General features: G+C 40.5%; 1 protein-coding gene across 16 annotated transcripts in view; it reads left to right on the top strand.

Moving 5' to 3' along the window:
- Positions 1–7654, top strand: part of LOC309622791 (prolyl 4-hydroxylase subunit alpha-2) — a 75919-nt gene extending 68265 nt beyond the window's left edge. For all 16 annotated transcript variants that reach the window (XM_082378945.1, XM_082378954.1, XM_082378947.1 and 13 more), the window contains 2 exons: positions 26–122; positions 7188–7654. In XM_082378945.1, the coding sequence (XP_082235071.1) occupies positions 26–122; positions 7188–7258 (168 nt within the window). In that variant the 3' untranslated portion in view covers positions 7259–7654. The remainder of the gene's footprint in view (positions 1–25; positions 123–7187) is intronic.
- Positions 7655–20032: the final 12378 nt, after the last annotated feature.

The raw sequence follows: 20032 nt of genomic DNA, 5'->3' as shown, positions 1-20032 counted from the left end.
TGTATGACAGGCCTTCTCTTTCCAGGGCACGGCTGTATTCTGGTACAACCTCCTGCGGAGTGGGGAAGGTGACTACCGAACGAGACATGCTGCCTGCCCCGTGCTTGTGGGCTGCAAGTGGGGTGAGTGGCTTAAGGTGTGGTGTTGGCCTCTGGGCTCTAGTGGTCAGCCTGAGACTCTGAGCTGGGAGACAATTGCTGCTAGATTTTCACAAAGCCAAGACTGTCTCCCTTTTTGAGATTTTGTTTTTCGTTTTAGTTTCTTCTTGCTAACTGGTAGTCCCACCCAGCCATGTTGCTGTCCACTCAGCTGGTTATGTGCCAAGACAGCTGGTTGGGAACACTCTCAGAGATGCCTAGAGAGCTAAGGAAGCCCCAAGGAAGAATAGCTACATAAGCATCGTAGGTCCAGGATGGCTCCCCAGAAAAGTGGACTCTGGCAAGGGTTCTGAGGTTGCAGTGGGGGAGAACTGGAAACAGAGAGGAGAGGGTGTCCCAGGCAAGCAAAACCCACGTGGAACAAGGCACAGGCTAAAACCAGCATCATAGGTGTGGGGGCTGCCTGCCTTTGTCTTCTGCACAAGGGGAGGCCTGTGGCACAGGGGCCAAGAGATGAGACTCAAGGCTGGGACCAAACTGTGGAGGCTAAAAGTTGAGCTTTGTTCTGGAAGCAGCTGTGGTGAGTCATGGAGAGGCTTGAAGCAGGATGTGACAGGAAATGATCACAAAGAGATGATTTTATAGCCCTCTTGGAGAGTTATGGGGATAGAGAGTGATAGGTTCAGAGAAAATTAAGCAAATGAAAAAGTAAATGAGAAAAGAAAAAAGTTGTACAAGAAAGCAAATATAAGTACAGTTGACCCTTGAACAAAGCAGAGGAGGAACTTCAAGATGGTGGAAGAGTAAGATGTGGAGATTACCTTCCTCCCCACAAATACATCAGAAATACATCTACATGTGGAACAACCCCTACAGAACACCTACTGAACGCTGGCAGAAGAACTCAGACCTCCCAAAACGCAAGAAACTCCCCACGTACCTGGGTAGGGCAAAAGAAAAAAGAAAAAACAGAGACAAAAGAAGACGGACGGGACCTGCACCAGTGGGAGGGAGCTGGGAAGGAGGAAAGGTTTCCACACAGTAGGAAGGCCCTTCGTGGGTGGTGGAGGGGGGAAGCTTCGGAGCCATGGAGGAGAGCGCAGCAACAGGGGTGCGGAGGGCAAAGCAGAGAGATTCCCGCACAGAGGATCGATGCCGGCCAGCACTCACCAGCCCAAGAGACATGTCTGCTTACCTGCCGGGGGGTGGGGGTTGGGAGCTGAGGCTCGGGCTTCGGGGGTCAGACCCCAGGGAGAGGACTGGGGTTGGCTGCGTGAACACAGCCTGAAGGGGGTTAGTGCGCCACAGCTAGCCGAGAGGGAATCCGGGAAAAGGTCTGGAGCTGCTGAAGAGGCAAGAGACTTTTTCTTGCCTCTTTCTTTAGCGGTGGGCGAGGAGAGGGGATTAAGAGCGCTGCTTAAAGGAGCTCCAGAGACGGGCGCGAGCTGCGGCTATCAGTGTGGACCCCAGAGACGGGCATGGGACGCTAAGGCTGCTACTGCAGCCACCAAGAAGCCTGTGTGCAAGCACAGGTCACTATCCACACTCCCCTCCCGGGAGCCTGTGCAGCCCGCCACTGCCAGGGTCCCGTGCTCCAGGGACATCTTCCCCGGGAGAACACACAGCATGCCTCATGCTTGTGCAACGTCACGCTGGCTTCTGCCACCACAGGCTCGCCCCGCATTCCGTACCCTTCCCTCCCCCTGGCCTGGGTGAGCCAGAGCCCCCTAATCAGCTGCTATGTTAACCCCATCCTGTCTGAATGGGGAACAGATGCCCTCAGGCGACCTACACGCAAAGGCAGCGCCCAATCCAAAGCTGAACCCCAGGAGCTGTGCGAACAATGAAGAGAAAGGGAAATCTCTCCCAGCAGCCTCAGGAGCAGTGGATTAAATCTGCACAATCAACTTGATGTACCCTGCATCTGTGGAATACCTGAATAGACAACGAATCATCCCAAATTGAGGCGGTGGACTTTGGGAGCAACGATATATATATATTTTTCCTTTTTCTCTTTTTGTGAGTGTGTATGTGTGTGCTTCTGTGTGTGATTTTGTCTGTATAGCTTTGCTTTTACCATTTGTCCTAGGATTCTGTCTGTTGGTTTTTGGTTTTTTTTTTTAGTATAGTTTTTAGTGCTTGTTATCATTGGTGGATTTGTTTTTTGGTTTGGTTGCTCTCTTCTTCCTTTCTTTTTTATTACTTTTTAAATTTTAAAAAAATTTTAATAATTATTTTTTATTTTAATAACTTTATTCTGTTTTATTATTATTATTATTTTCTTTCTTTCTTTTTTTTTCCCCTTTATTCTGAGCCGTGTGGATGACAGTGTCTTCGTGCTCTGGCCAGGCATCAGGCCTGTGCCTCTGAGGTGGGAGAACTGAGTTCAGGACATTGGTCCACCAGTGACCTCCCAGCTCCACGTAATATCAAACGGTGAAAATCTCCCAGAAATCTCCATCTCAACACCAAGACCCAGCTCCACTAAACGACCAGCAGGCTCCAGTGCTGGACACCCTATGCCAAACAACCAGCAAGACAGGAACACAACCCCACCCATTAGCAGAGATGCTGCCTAAAATCATAATAAAGTCACAGACACCGCAAAACACACCACCAGATGTGGACCTGCCCACCAGAAAGACAAGATCCAGCCTCATCCACCAGAACATAGGCACTAGTCCTCTCCACCAGGAAGCCTACACAACCCACTGAACCAACCTTAGCCGCTGGGGGCAGACACCAAAAACAACAGGAACTACGAACCTACAGCCTGCGAAAAGGAGACCCCAAACACAGTAAGTTAAGCAAAATGAGAAGACAGAGAAACACACAGCAGATGAAGGAGCAAGGTAAAAACCCAACAGACCAAACAAATGAAGAGGAAATAGGCAGTCTACCTGAAAAAGAATTCAGACTAATGATAGTAAAGATGACCCAAAATCTTGGAAATAGAATGTAGAAAGTACAAGAAACGTTTAACAAGGACCTAGAAGAACTAAAGAGCAAACAAACGATGAACAACACAAGAAATGAAATTAAAAACTCTCTAGGACGAATCAATAGTAGAATAACTGAGGCAGAAGAACGGATAAGTGACCTGGAAGATAAAATAGTGGAAATAACTACTGCAGAGCAGAATAAAAAATAAGAATGAAAAGAATTGAGGACAGTCTCAGAGACCTCTGAGACCTCTGAGACAACATTAAATGCACCGACATTCGAATTATAGGGGTCCCAGAAGAAGAAGAGAAAAAGAAAGGGACTGAGAAAATATTTGAAGAGATTATAGTTGAAAACTTCCCTAATATGGGAAAGGAAATAGTTAATCAAGTCCAGGAAGCACAGAGAGTCCCATATAGGATAAATCCAAGAAGAAACACACCAAGACACATATTAATCAAACTATCAAAAATTAAATACAAAGAAAAAATATTAAAAGCAGCAAGGGAAAAACAACAAATAACATACAAGGGAATCCCCATAAGGTTAACAGCTGATCTTTCAGCAGAAACTCTGCAAGCCAGAAGGGAGTGGCAGGACATATTTAAAGTGATGAAAGGGAAAAACCTACGACCAAGATTACCCAGCAAAGATCTCATCAGATTTGACGGAGAAATTAAAACCTTTACAGACAAGCAAAAGCTAAGAGAATTCAGCACCACCAAACCAGCTTTACAACAAATGCTAAAGGAACTTCTCTAGGTGGGAAACACAAGAGAAGGAAAAGACCTACAATAACGAACCCAAAACAATTAAGAAAATAGTAATAGGAACATACATATCGATAATTACCTTAAATGTAAATGGATTAAATGCCCCAACCAAAAGACATAGACTGGCTGAATGGATACAAAAACAAGACCCATATATATGCTGTCTACAGGAGACCCACTTCAGACCTAGAGACACATACAGACTGTATGCAGAAAACTGTAAGACACTGATGAAAGAATTAAAGGTGATACAAATAGATGGAGATATATACCATGTGCTTGGAATGGAAGAATCAACATTGTGAAAATGACTATACTACCAAAAGCAATCTAAGTATTCAATGCAATCCCTATCAAACTACCACTGGCATTTTTCACAGAACTAGAACAAAAAATTTCACAACTTGTATGGAAACACAAAAGACCCCGAATAGCCAAAGCAATCTTGAGAAAGAAAAACGGAGCTGGAGGAATCAGGCTCCCTGACTTCAGACTATACTACAAAGCTACAGTAATCAAGACAGTATGGTACTGGCACAAAAACAGAAATATAGATCAATGGAGCAGGATAGAAAGCCCAGAAATAAACCTACGCACATATGGTCACCTTATTTTTGATAAAGGAGGCAAGAATATACAACGGAGAAAAGACAGCCTCTTCAATAAGTGGTGCTGGGAAAACTGGACAGCTACATGTAAAAGAATGAAATTAGAACACTTCCTAACACCATACACAAAAATAAACTAAAATGGATTAAAGACCTAAATGTAAGGCCAGATACCATCAAACTCTTAGAGGAAAACATAGGAAGAACACTCCTTTACATAAATCACAGCAAGATCCTTTTCGACCCAGCTCCTAGAGAAATGGAAATAAAAATAAATGAGACCTAGTGAAACTTAAAAGCTTTTGCACAGCAAAGGAAACCATAAACAAGATGAAAACACAACCCTCAGCATGGGAGAAAATATTTGCAAATGAAGCAACTGACAAAGGATTAATCTCCAAAATTTACAAGCAGCTCAATATCAAAAAAAACGAACAACCCAATCCATAAATGGGCAGAAGACCTAAATAGACATTTCTCCAAAGAAGATATACAGATTGCCAACAAACACATGAAAGAATGCTCAACATCATTAATCATTAGAGAAATGGAAATCAAAACTACAATGAGATATCATGTCATACCAGTCAGAATGGCCATCATCAAAAAATCTACAAACAATAAATGCTGGAGAGGGTGTGGAGAAAAGGGAACCCTCTTGCACTGTTGGTGGGAATGTAAATTGATACAGCCACTATGGAGAACAGTGTGGAGGTTCCTTAAAAAAGTAAAAATAGAACTACCATACGACCCAGCAATCCCACTACTGGGCATATACCCCGAGAAAACCATAATTGAAAAAGAGTCATGTATCACAATGTTCATTGCAGCTCTACTTACAATAGCCAGGACATGGAAGCAACCTAAGTGTCCATCGACAGATGAATGGATAAAGAGGATGTGGCACATATATACAATGGGATATTAGCCATAAAAAGAAACGAAATTGAGTTATTTGCAGTGAGGTGGATGGACCCAGAGTCTGTCATACAGAGTGAAATAAATCAGAAAGAGAAAAACAAATAATGTATGCTAACATATATATGGTATCTTAAAAAAAAAAAAAGAAAGTGGTCATGAGGAACCTAGGGGCAGGATGGCAATAAAGATGCAGACCTACTGGAGAATGGACTTGAGACCACAGGGAGGGGGAATGGTAAGCTGGGACAAAGTGAGAGAGTGGCATGGACATATATACACTACCAAATGTAAAACCAATAGCTGGTGGGAAGCAGCCACATAGCACAGGGAGATCAGCTTGGTGCTTTGTGACCACCTAGGGGGTGGGATAGGGAGGGTGGGAGGGAGGGAGATGCAAAAGGGAAGAGATATGGGGATATGCGTATATGTATAGCTGATTCACTTTGTTATAAAGCAGAAACTAACACACCATTGTAAAGCAGTCATACTCCAATAAAGATGTTTAAAAAAAAAACCAAAAAAAAAACAAAGCAGGGGTTAGGAGTGGTGACCCTCTGCACAGCTGAAAATCCGTGTCTAATTTATAGTTGGCCCTCCATATGCACGGTTTCTCCATGTTCAAGGTTCTGCATTTGCAAGTTCAGCCAAGTGCAGATCATGTAGTACTGTAGTATTTACTACTGGAAAAAATCCGCATATAAGTGGACTCACGCAGTTCAAACGTGTTGTTCAAGGGTGAGCTGTATCATCTATTCGGTAGCTCAAGTGTGAGTAATATTTACATGACATAATAATGTAAGTACTGAATATTAAGTTAACTAGAACTTGTGATTTAACTATATTGGGGGATGGGAGGGGGATCTATGTATTTTAAGAGTGGTGTAAAAAATTCCATATCTCCATCTTCCATGGTAGACTATCAACATATAAGATCTAAAGTTGCAAGTCAAGAAATAACATTATGTTTTAGAAAAATGAGGATAAATATCAGAAGAAACAAAAGAGTTGAATGTTAGAGGAAGTGGGGATTGGTGTTGGGAAGGGGTAGGTAGGAGATTGCTATTTATCATTATAAGCCTTGTAGAACAATTTGATTTTTTCAACTAAGTACGTGTATTACTTACAAAAATTAGTTATTATAAATTGTATTTTAAAAGTACTATGACTTGATTAGTACATTAAAAGCAATTTTTTTTTTCATTCATTATGAAAGAGTCTATGTTGAGAAGTGAAATTGTGGTTTGTGAGCATTTAAGACACAACTTTAGGTGATAGTGCTAGCATCAGCTCTGCTTCTCTGCTACCCACAGAACACAAGATTGATCTGCTGGCCCAGAGCTCCTGAGGTTGACATCCAGGCTCTCCACAATCCTGACAGGCTTCCTCGTCTCTTACCTCTGAGTTCCCACCCACCACATCCCAGTAATATCAAGCTTGTTGGGGTCCTTGACACATACCAGCGTGGATCATGCCTTGATGTCTTTCTCATCCTGTTCCCACTTCCTAGACCCCCTTGGTATAGGAACCACCTGTTCTGTCCATCTTCTTCACTGGATAACTCCTATTCAGCTCTATGTCCCAGCCCTGGAGTTTCCTCTTCCCCCACATGGTTAGATGCCCTTTGGCTCTGTTTCCATGGCAACCTACACACATATATCTTGTGTCACTGACAGAGTTTTGTACAATTATCTCTCTTCCTCACCAGCTCATAAGCAACTTGATACCCGAAACCAAATCTTACTCATGTCTGATTCCCCAGCCCAGTGTAGGAGTCATCAAGAAGGAATCATTAATTTTGGCTGCTGAACCAACAGGATTGTAACATACTTTCTATCTGTTCACAGTCTCCAATAAGTGGTTCCATGAACGAGGACAGGAGTTCTTGAGGCCATGTGGATCAACAGAAGTTGACTGACATCCTTTTCTTCCCTTCACCTCCCTGGCCCCACAGCCCATGTTGTCTTCAAGTTCAACGTGACAGACCCCCTCTACCTTCCAGCCCTTGTCAGGCGGGTTTTTGGAGGCGTGAATGTTTGTCTGGAGCAGAGAAGGTCCTGGGGAAGGTCCTGGGTGACTTGGGTGACCTGGGTCCCAGCCTCACCAGTCAGCTATCTCTGGCCGCAAGGGTAGGGTTGGAGCAGAGTCAGGTGGTCTAGCACCTAGCAAGGTGCTTTTGTACCTCAGATGCTTTAGGTGTGAGATGTTTCAGTGAACCAAAGTTCTGATACCTTGTTTACATGCTTGTTTTTATGGAATTTCTATTAATGTGGCTTTAACCAAAAAATAAAATGTCCCTGCCAGAAGCCTTAAAGAGCCTTATTTGGAGTATTTTTTTAAGACGGGGAGCTTTTACCAAGTTCATCATTTCCTATGCATCTTCTCTGTACAGGCAGAATCTAGGTAATGAATACTTGAGTGGCAAACCCTGATGTTAGGTTCTAGACCAGGTTTCAACACTTATTTTTTCTCTAAGCTTCAGTGTCCTTTCTGCAAAGTAAGGGAGACAGTCCCTCCTTGCATCTCAGAGAACATAGAGATCATATATGTCCATGATTGTGATGCTGTTATAATTTGAAATTTCTAACTTTAAAATTTTGAGATATACACACAGAATTGTTTGTGATACATAGATGTACAGTTTAAAGAATATGAAGGTGAGCACGAGCACCCATGTCACCATCACCTGGGTTAGAGAAGAGATTATTTTGAAATTTACACCTCAGGACCTCCTGTGAGTCCCTCCATGATCACATTTCTGACCTTCCCCCAGTACCTCGGTGGTAACCATTGTCTAGTGATTTGTGGTAGTCATGCCTTTGCTTTTCTTTGTAGTTTTACTATATGTGTCTATATCCCTAAATAAATAGTAATAAAAAATAATAAATAAAAATTTTATTTTAGATAAAATTTATTTAAAAATAAAAGTTTTATTACTAAATAAATAGTAATAAAAAATAAACAAAAATTTTGTTTTCCCTTATTTTGAACTTTTTGTAATGGAATCAGTATATTTTGGGGGGTGTTTGGCTTCATTTATTTGACAGTTGTTTCTAGGATTCATTCATGTTACTGTGCAGCTGTAGTTTATGTTAACTCGTGTAGTTCAGTTCTGTTAGTGTATTTGGTAGGACAGCACCATATTATAGCTGATATACTGTTGATAGACATTTGAGTTGGTTTCAGTCTTTTATATTATGAATAAGGCTGCCGTTGCATTTTTATACGTGATTTCTGGTACAAATAAACACATTTCTGGAGAATATATTTCTAGAAGTGGAAATGCTGAGTCTGAATAAGTGTGTCTTCAACTTTACCATATAATGTATTCCAGAGTGGTTATGCACATTGTCACCAGGAGTAAATAAGGGTTCTTGTTATCCCAGCCTTCTCCAATATCTGGTATTATCATACTTGTGCATTTTAGCTAGCTTGTTATGTGTATAGTGTTATCTATTTTAACATGATTATTAATGACATTGAACACCTTTTTGTATGTTCATTAGTCTTTAGGTTTCATCTTTGTTAAAGTCTTTCTTACTAATTCACAGGAATTTTTAATATATTAGGGACACAAGCTCTTTGTTGGTTACATGTTTTGCAAATATCTTTTTTCTAGTTTGTCTTTTCACTCCTAGTTCTGTCTTTTGATGAACAAAAGTTCTTAATTTCTATGTCAAATTTATCAAGCTTTTCCTTTTTGATTTATGGTTTTTATGTCTTGTTTAAGAAATTCTTCTGGGGCTTCCCTGGTGGCGCAGTGGTTGAGAATCTGCCTGCCAATGCAGGGGACACGGGTTCGAGCCCTGGTCTGGGAAGATCCCACATGCCGCGGAGCAACTAGGCCCGTGAGCCACAACTACTGAGCCTGCGCGTTTGGAGCCTGTGCTCCGCAACAAGAGAGGCCGCGACAGTGAGAGGCCCGCGCACGGCGATGAAGAGCGGCCCCCACTCGCCACAACCAGAGAAAGCTGTCGCACAGAAACGAAGACCCAACACAGCCAAAAATAAATAAATAAAGCGTAAAAATTAAAAAAAAAAAAAAAAAAGAAATTCTTCTGTATCCCAAGATTATGAAGATATTTCTTATATTCTTTTCTAAAATCATTATAGTCATGTCTTTTACATTTGTATCTTTAATACACCTAGGTTTTATTTTTTATGTGAGGTGCAAGGGTCTACTTAAAAAGATTCTTTTTACATATTTTATTAGGATAGGCTAGGCTAATGCTAGAGTAATAAAATAATCCCTAAATATCAGTGGCTTAATATATAAAACTGTCTCTCATGCAAAAAATCACTAGCTCTAGGGCAACTGTTACCCATCTACTGCCATGCAATCTCCCTCTAGAGCCTTCCACCATCAGAACCTAATAGGAAGCCAGCTAGTAAGGGAATCTGAGAAATATAGAATTGCAACTCCAGTATAACAGCAGAGTATAGAAAGACGAGTTTAGAGCTGAGAAACAACAAAAATTACTGGTAAGCTAGGTGGGTTTGTTTGTTTGTTTTTGGTCCTGTTTGAGATTCTTTGGGCTTCTTGAATCTATGCAGTAGTATCTTTAATCAGTTTGGGATAATTATTCAATCCTTTTCTCTTTCAATATTTTCTGCATTCCTTCTGGAACTCTGGTTAAATGTAAATTAGAGTATATTGGACTATTCTTATCTCTTAAGCTGTCTTTCATATTTTTAATATCTATGTATGTTTTTGGGTAATTTTTACAACTGTCTTCTTACATACTAATTCATTTCTGTTAAATGTATCCAGGAGTTTTTTTTTTTCTTTTTTAACCACTTTAAAGATGTAATTCCATTCTTTTCTGTCCTTATACTAGTTCTGTTGAAAATTCAGGGATCTTGTCATTTTGTTGCTCTTTTGAAAGTAATTTCCCCCACACCCCCTCCCTACTATCTGATTTTTAAGATTTTTCTTTGTTTTGGTTTTCACTAGTTTTACTATGATGTACCTAGTGTGAGTTTCTCTTTTTATTTTCTGGCCTGGCATTTACAGAGCTTCTGGAATTTGTGGGTTGATGTCTTTGATCAGTTCTGAAAGTTTCTCAAACATTATTCAAATATTGTTTCTGTCTCATTTTCTGTCTCTCCTCTCTTGCTGGGGTCCCAGTAATCTGGATTTTCATTGTGTTTCATTATGTCTCCTTTTCTATATCTTCCATTCTTTTTCCCCCTTGTGCTTCAGACTATTTTCTATTAATTTGTCTTCTAATTCATTCATCTATTTTTCAGTTCTAGAATGTCTTTTCAATTTTTTTAATAGATTCTAATTCTCTGGGGAATTTACCTTTTGTTTTCTCCATGTTTTTCTTTAACTAATGAATCAGTTATTTTAAAATTCTTGTCTGATAACTCCATGATTTAGATTTTGTATGTATCTCTTTCTATTGTCTTTTTTTTCCTGTGGTTTCTGGTCATTTGGTCCATTCTGTTGGTATGCCTGATAATTTTTGATTGAATGCTGGACACTGTGTATGACAAATTATAGAGGCTCTGGATGGTGATAACCTCCTACACCACTCTCCTACTAGTCAGAGTGAGGATTGATCACCTTAATCCAGTCAGGGCCTGGGCTGACTTAATTAAGGCTGGGTTGCAGTTTTCTTCAGACACTACCTCTGGTTTACCCTTGTTATCCCCTGTCAGGGAGGGGAAAATTTCCCCCTCTGCTCCTCTTGAGTTCTTGTGGCTGGTATAATAATAAAATTGATACAAGACAGATTAACAGGAGAAAAAAACATTTTAAATCATGCATACAGAGGTCTCATAGAAATGGGATCTAAGAAGTGGCCAAAGCAGGCAGCTTTTATACCTTTTAGACAAAGAAACAATAAAGTTGTGAAGCACTGGCAGGACAAAGAAACTTAAGTTTTGGGTGCTCAATTAATAAAAAATCTAAACAGAATTTGGACTTAGGGTGGTAAATTAAATAAGTAACAAGATTTATGCAGGCTCCTCAGTCTGAATTCCCTAACTCTGGTGATAAGGGTGTCCTTCTACCTTCAGATGCAAGGAGGGCACCTTTTACATGAGAGATTTCCTGCTTTCAGGGAGACAGAAAGGAGGGTCAGAGTGTCCCCCTTGTGATGTCTATTTCTTAAGTAACTTTGATTCAAAATAATCAATATGCCATTGAGGTGCGTTTTGGGGTGGCCTACCCTGGGCCCCAATACCCCCTTACAGGATGTAGTCCACCAGGGATTTTTTAGTTGACAGCCTAGAGTGTTCCCTGGATCTGTCTCACTGGCAGTTCTACACTTGTAATCCTTGTATCCTCAGTATCCAGACACTGCGCCCCAAATACATTTTTTCCCCAGATGTTTTCTGCTTAGCTTCTTAATCTTCCATTGTGCATGGCTTCAGATTTCAGAAAATGTCCTAATGGGTAAACAGTCTGAATGGTTTACTAAGTTCCACACCCCTCCCTCCTATTCAATATGCTAAAACAATTAGTCTTATTTTTGTCTTTCAGTGCCCTTTGAGACCACCAAGACCTCTGCTGGTTTCTCTGTCTCTTAGCAGTTGCCCGTTGCTTGGGTCCTTTATCTGGATCCTCAGTCTCTTATGCTATGCCTAGAATCAGTAAATGATCAAAGGATAAAAGAGGCCAGACTTTTGTCTCACCCACCTGAGATTCATCCTTCCCCAGGATCTTGATGCTCAAGCCCTTTTTGCTTCAGCAGTCTGTTGATGTCTTCAGATTTTTAAGAGATTTATCCAGCTTTCATGGTTGTTTTTGACATGAAAGTTGATCTACCATAAGCTATACCATCTTAGCTAGGAGTAGAATTCTCTTTTTGAGTTTTTGAAATTAATTTTCATGTGAAATGAAATACAGATATCATTTGCCTTTGATATCTTCCTTTGTTATCTGGTATAATAAGATGTTCCACATTCATCTTAAACATTTCCTGCATTAAGCATGGAATCAGCCATTAAGGAATCTGTTATGTGTTGTTGCCTTCCTGTCAATCCCTGTGTGGTCCTGGAAAGATAACCTTAGAGATATGGCATTGTTTTCAGTAATCTTTATTAACCTTCTTAGCTAAGTATTAACATGTTCACTATGGCACCAAAGAGTTGGAACATTTCAGTGTGCGTGCGTTTGGTAGTGCGCTAGGAATGTTGCAGTCTGTTATTTCAAACTCACAACTCTTTAGAACAGATACAGAAGAAGCTGAAGGTCAGAAAGGTTAGATAATGTATTTGAGGTCACATGAGGTCTCATTGCTGGTTAGTGAAAGGCTTGGAAATCAGACCCTCATCTGGCAGCTTCCCAAAGCCTTTGACCTAAAAAAAGTAATTTATATTTTTATTCATTCAACAGTTATTAAAGATTTGACGTGGTAGCAAAGATAAATACTCCCTTTATCTTTAAATAATTTTGGGTAATGGAAGAGATTCATAAATAGATGTGTAAAGTTTGAGAGGTTTGATAACAGAGAACCTAGTGCTTGAGTAGCACAGGAGAGTGAGGTCTCATTTAACGAGGGAGTTGGCACCACAATAGATCTGGGTCTTGAAGCACAAATAGAAATTTTTTTCCTCTGTTATGCCAGTTTAAAATACATGCACATGGCTTAAAAAAATAAGGAACAGAAGAGCTTACCATGAATAATGCTTTCCCACCCTACTCTGTCCTCCTCTAGTCCCCCTTGTTAGAGGAACTTTTTCAATTGTCTTTGATTGTTCTGACTATAAAGCAAATATTTACAAAGTGCTGTCTCTTGATTTTTCCACTTCAGAAATTTGAGCGATGATCATCTAGCTTTATTCACTATCCTACATTACATCTTCCTCCTCCCTTTGTCACTTTTTGATAGTTATAGTCCTTTCTTCTTTGCCTGGTAACACAAACATCTTTTTTGTTCTGTAAGCCTAAGGTAACATCTCTGACATTTTAGTATGTGAGCTGAAGATCTAGTGTTTGACCAAACAACTGGTCACCATAGTCTAGCCAAGTTAACATATAAAATTAGCTTTCACATGCCTTTTTACCTTCCAACTTCTGTCAGTTAGTTATACTTTGGACACTTTTAATATCCAGGATAAGTTGAGTTTAAAAGTTGGAAAACCAAAAACTATGTATGTATCTTAATTTAATTGAACTTATAGTTAGTATAATGTTGATGTAGCTATCATAAAAAGGAATCTGTGCCTTATTTGTCTAATAAAGTTCAAAACAAATTTACAATGTGTATTAGTTTGCTAGGGCTGTCAAAACAAAATATCACAGACTGGGTGGTTTAAAACAAATTTATTTTCTCACAGTTCTGGAGGCTAGAAGTCCAAGATGAAGGTGTCAGGAAGTTTGGTTTCTTCTGAGGCCTTTCTCCTTGGCTTGCAGATAGTCACTTTCTCACTGTGTCTTCACATGGTCACCCCTCAATGTGTTGTGTCCAAATCTCCTCTTATAAGGACACCAGTTATATTGGATTAGGGCCCATCCATATGACCTCATTTTACCTTAATTACCTCTTTAAGGCCCTAATTCCATATACAGTTGCATTTCAAGGTACCAGGTGTCAGGACTTCAACATATGAATTTCAGGGAGGTACATAATGCTGCTAGGAAATTATATTAGATCTGAAACATTATTGGGAATAAAAGAGGCCAAATACTTTCCCTTACTTTTTGTATATCAGATGTAGCCCATCATGAACAAGTGTGTCAGATTTTTAAGTATGTTTGCATTAAGAATATCATACCAGGGACTTCCCTGGTGGTCCAGTGGTTAGGAATCTGACTTCCAATGCAGGGGATGCAGGTTCGATCCCTGGTCGGGGAACTAAGATCTCACATGCCCCAGGGCAACCAAGCCCACACACTCTAGAGCCCACGCACCACAACTAGAGAGCCTGTGCGCTGCAACTACTGAGCCCACACGTCTTCTGGAGCCCGTGTGCCACAACTAGCGAGAAGCCTGTGTACCGCAACGAAAGATGCCGCATGCCACAACGATGATCCTGCGTGCCACAATTAAGACCCGATGCAGCCAAATAAATAAATAAATATTAAAAAGAAAGACTATAATAGAAGAAATTTTGAGTTTATTGAAGAGATTAAGGGATATGAGCTATCTTATGAAATGAAACTTTTAATAAAATACCTTTGAGGCCAGAGTTATGTTAATGGAAGAAATATTGCAGGTGTGTATATAGGGTATATAAGCCATTATTTCCCCCAAAAATGATTATGCCAGATTTGTGCCTTGCTCCACAGCTCATAATTTAATGTGCAAAAAGACTGCTTTCAGTGACTTCAAATATAACCTTTTTAGTACTGTAAAGATATAGATATATTGATAGATATAGATAGATATATATAAAATTCATTGAGCAGTTAGAATATTATGACTGTTCTAAAAACTACATTAAAACACAAATACTAATCCTGAGGGGCATCAAGATCAAATGCAAGCAAGGCACTTCATACAAATTAAAGATGTTTGTCAAATGTTAAAAGATAATGACATCAAATGACAAAATACAACATGCTGAAACATAAAGCATCATTGTGCAAATAGATTACAAATTTTTATGCAACTTATATGTTTGGGATGATATTTTGAACTAAGAAAAAGTTTTTAAAAAATCACGACTATATACAAAGCTGCATGCTTAATAGAAGTCCTATCCCTTTACTTATAACAAATGAGAGCAAGTAACTGAAAGTATGTTTGATTAATGTTAAACTTTAGCAAGAGGTATGAATATACTTCCTGAATTTGAAAACGAAAAGAAACTGGGAATGTCCAAATTATTGGATGAGTCTATCAATTATTATAAAAAAAGTGTTTATCAAATAGAAATTAAAGAGATTATAGATATCCTAGATGTGGACTTACCAAGTGAAGTGTCTTCAGATATTCTGAATTTTTACCTGGAGAAAAGTTATTTTCTATGAATACATCTGATTTACAAAAAGCAGCCTGTTAAATAGTCTGATAATTTAAATACTATGGACATTTCACCTGAAGTAGTTTTAAGCAGCATACAATAGCAATGATTTGTAATATCAAATCAGCATTGTGTTTGGATCCTCTAAAACTGATTCACAAATTTTTCTTAGCGCAATCTTATACAAACTTGGAAGTGGTCTAGGTAATTTTATTCTAAATACCAGTCACAGTGGCATCCTATAAAAGAAGTTTCAGTAAACTGAAGCTAATTTAAGATGACTTAAGATTGCACTTGGTCAAGAGAGGTAAATTTTGAAATTTTTACTGACGAGTTTGCCTCCACTAAAACCAGGAAAATAGAACATAGTAATTTTTATTTTTGGTATAAATAAAATACTTAAAAATAATGTGAATTTTAATATACCAATCTTTTCAATTTTGCAATATTTTCAACTAATTTACTACGTTGGGAACACTAACAATTAAACTACACAAAAACACGTACATGAGGGGCACGCGATTTCTTCTGTCGCAGGCTCTAATATGGCTTGGCATAGCACCGTGCTTAAGTTTCCAAACTTAGCATCTGAACTCCAACATTAGGGTTGCCAGATTTAACACACAAAAATACAGGGCACCCCCTTAAACTTTAATTTCAGATAAACAACGAATAATTTTGCATGAGAGGTATTAAAAAATTATTCGTTGCGTATCCGAACGTCAAATTTAACTGGACATCCTGTATATTATCTTCCCACCCTAAATCATTCCCACCCTAATCATCATTATTTTACATGGGCGAGAAAGCTGCCTGCCTGTTTCTGGGTCCACCAAGGCCGCCTCGTCACCCTGACCGCTGGTTATGCAGAGGTGACTGGGGCTCGTAGGGGCAGTCGCCTGGCTTCGAGTCACGCTGAGCGGCCTGTAGGCACGTCCAATCCTTCCAGGTAGGGGGACCCCCGCGCCCTCACCCTCACGGAGGGCGAGCGGCTGGCAAAGGCGGAGAGCACCTTCCGGTTCCCACCACCCTCCCTCCCCTATGCCTGCGCTCCAACACACTGGCCTCCTCAGGCCTTTGTGCTTGCTGGTCCCTCTGCCTGGAATGTTCTTCCCGCAGGTAGTCAGAGAGTTTCTGTCCTCATTCCCTTCCGACTGACCAAGTCCCACCTTCTCAGGCACCTCATCAGACAGGCCTTTCAAGACTTCTGTGAAGATCTGCGTCATTTCCCTCCCGCCCCCCCCACCCCGCTCTGCTTTCTTCATAGCACACACCGCCACCGTTAAATGACAAACTTATTTGTGTATTAGGTTTTAACCCAACTCGAATAGAAGCCCCCTAAGGTAAGGAGTTTTGTCTTCCCGCTTCTCTGTCCCCAGCGCCCGAAACAGTGCTTAACCATCTGCAGCCCTCCCTCAAGTGGCGATAAAGCGCGGCCTTCCGGAGGGAGCTAAGTACCCGGATGGGGCGGGCCTGTGAACAGCCTTGGTAAGGAGGGGGTGGGGCTTGTGGTGGCAGTCTGCAGGGGGGGCGGGGCCAAGGGTTTCCCGAAAGGCTTTGGGCGTGTGGCGCGTGATCCCAGAGGTGAGGTGGTGAGAGCTGGTCTTGCGGGCCTCGAGGGTAAGGCAGTCTCTGTAGCCACTCTGGTTTAGGGCTTCTGGCCCGCCCGTCTGTTCAGGCCAGTCCTGTCGGAGCAGGCCCTCAGGGCCAGGTTGGTCCTGCGTGGGCCTGTGGGGCTGTGTCCCTGTGAGGGGGCGCTCACAGCGCAGGTGGTGTGGAGTACGCGCCCTGAGGGAGGGCTGGGGAGTGCCCAGCGCTGTCTGGGACATCATTTACGAGGGTGAGGCCACTTTGAAGAGGTTTTTTAAACTTCTGTGAAGATTTTTTTATTCCTCTAAAGTCGGGGAAATTTTTTTGTGTGTGAAGTGTTTGGGGGTTAAGAGAATAAGTGGAAAGAAAAGGCCACGGGTATTTGGCAAACCCGAAGCTCCGTGTTTTAAAGGAACTTTTCGGTGTGTTTCTGAAAGTGCTTTTATAATATGGAGGATAAGCAAACCCCCAGGTGGTCTCTTGTCCCTGACAGTACTCTCTTCTCTGGAAAGTCAGCCTCTTTCTTTCCCTTGCTTCATGAATTTGCAGCCACTGGGTCTCGCTGAAGTCATAACCAAAATCTCTGATGGGATCACAGCTGTCCTCTTGTCTGTCTTCTTGATTCATTGGCAAGCTACTTAAAACTATATACTATATTGTCTTTTCACCTCCCATTCTTTATTTTTTGGCATAGTAAATCTACCACAACTAATTCCGTGAAATTGTCTGTTGAAGTGTTCAGGGTCCTTCTAGTGGCCAAACTCAGTAGACACTTTTGACTTTTTTTCAGTGAAGGAAAAATAGCTTCATGATTCTTGATTTTTCTTTCTTTCCCAGCCTCCCTTGCCCGCTTCTCTTCATTGGGCCACATTTCTCCTGTGTATGTTCCCCAGTCCATGTTTCCTTTTCGCAATACTATACTGTAGGAGGAGGGATCTTATTTACTCAGTGCTGTAACAGTCGTTTATGTGCTTATGATTTATTAAACTGCGCTCAAATCTTTCTCTTGAATTCTGTTCTAGACCCTTATGTCCAGCTTCCTAGTGGACATATCTACCTGGACCTTGCACATAAGTCTGGAATGGATGTCACAAATTATGCAGTGAATGATCATAAATAGGGCCTAAGGTGGAAAAAAAAATACAGTTATAGTGACTATTAACTTTTGGGGTGACAGACCCTCTTGCGAATATTATGAAATTGAGGACTTTCTCCCTAAAAAGGTGCACAGTAATTTTTGCCTGTGGTTTCAGAACTTCCCAGACCTGCTACAGTTCAAGAACTCAGATTTTGAGTTAGGGTTTCCTCAAGTGATGATAAAATGAGAAAGTGTGTTTTCATAGATATACATCAGATTTAGAGCTTTTCCATGAGAATACATTGTATTCCATTCTCCATTGGCCAATAATTCAAATTAATCCATCAGACTTATTTATAGAAACTTGGTCTTTAGAAGTAGAATGAAGAATGAAAAGCCTGGAGCCCAAAGAAGAGCATTTCTGATTAATTATGTAGATTTTGTGTATCACAGGCCAAATGGGATCTACCTTAGCCTGGTCAGAGATCAGGGTCTGCTGCAGACCTTTCAGAAAGTGCTTGCTAGTGAGAGTATAGCCTGCTCCTCTCCTCTGAGTACAGGTCTGAGGCCTGGTGCTTGGCAAAAGCCCTGAGTAAGGAGGCAAGAATGATAGAGGTGCATGAGAGTTCAGGTTTGTTGTTGTTGTTTTAGCAGAACCTTCCTTTAATGATTCATAGGGCCAGTGATAAGTGGTTTCTCAGTTCCAGAGTTATTCCCTTGATGGTCAGTGAGTGCTACTTTGAGACTGACCCCACTCTCTCCTGAATTAAATCTATTTCATCTCTTTTGTTCTTGTGCCAATAGTCTACTTAATATGTTTTTTTTTTAATAGAGATGAGATCTAAGGAAACATTAGCCACTTTAAAACAAAAACAAAAACCTTCTCTTGGCTTCCATGGGAAGCCAAACCAATTGTCTTCTGCTTTTTCTTCTAGCTCTTTGACTACAGCTACTCAACTCTCCCCTGGCCCTTCCTTGTCAGTCCTTAGTTATGGCCCAGAGTTTCTTTATGGCCCTTTTGCTTTCCGCTGAAGGCTCATGATTTCCAAATACTGCCTATGTATTGACAACTCTTGAATCTTTAATTCTAGCTTTTATCACTTTCCAGCTAGCAGCTATAGCTCTGCTTAAAGGGCCCACAAGTTCTTCCATGTTAATATATCCCAAACCAGATTCATTATACTTCCCTTAAGTGGTTCCTATTTCTGTTTTGCCTGTCTCTGTGAATGGCAAAAATAACTGATCACTTCTCTAGCTACAAACTCCTGTGAGATCCCAGATTCCATCTTCTTTCTCCACTGCTCTTCATAACTAATCATATGAACTTTCTAACTTTCATTGTTCTTTTTTTTTTTACTGCACCAGGAAATTGATGATTTGTTTCCATTTTGTTTTTAGTATTTACAGTATCCTTGGAGTTTAGGTATGTACTTCCCATTTTTACCCATGGGAAAATAGCCTTAGTTTTTAGATTATTAATTACATAAAGAACATGTATGTACATATTACTGCTAAACAATTTAGGCAAAACAGAAATAGAGCAAAATATTAACAATGTTTCCTCCCTCCATTTTCCTCCTATCTCTAATGCAGTGGGTTTTTTTTTTTTTTTTTTTTTTAGTATTTATTCGTTTATTCTATTGATCACTCTGAAGTCTCTCCCAGGGTTCTTACAGTGTGGTCCACAGTAACTTGTTTTTCTTTTTCTTTCTTTTTTTTTTTTTACATTTATTTTATTTTTTTATTTTATTGGAGTATAATTGCCTTACAATGTTGTGTTAGTTTCTGCTGTACAATGAAGTGAATCAGCTATATGTATACCTATATCCCCTCCCTCTTGGACCTCCCTCCCACCTCCACCCCCATCCCACCCATCTTGGTCAGCACAGAGCACCGAGCTGAGCTCCCTGTGCTATAAAGCAGGTTCTCACTAGCTTTCTATTTTACACATGGTAGTGTATTTATGTCAAATCTAATCTCCCAATTCATCCTACCCTCCCCTTGCCCCCTGTGTCCACATATCCATTCTCTACATCTACGTCTCTATTCCTGTCCTGCAAATAGGTTCATCTGTACCATTTTTCTAGATGCCACGTATATGCATTA

The sequence above is a fragment of the Balaenoptera borealis genome (assembly GCF_965194805.1).
Source record: "Balaenoptera borealis genome assembly, chromosome: 2".
Classification (NCBI taxonomy): domain Eukaryota; kingdom Metazoa; phylum Chordata; class Mammalia; order Artiodactyla; family Balaenopteridae; genus Balaenoptera; species Balaenoptera borealis.
The sequence above is the reverse complement of the archived record's forward strand: the minus strand, read 5'-3'. Positions and strand labels throughout refer to the sequence as shown.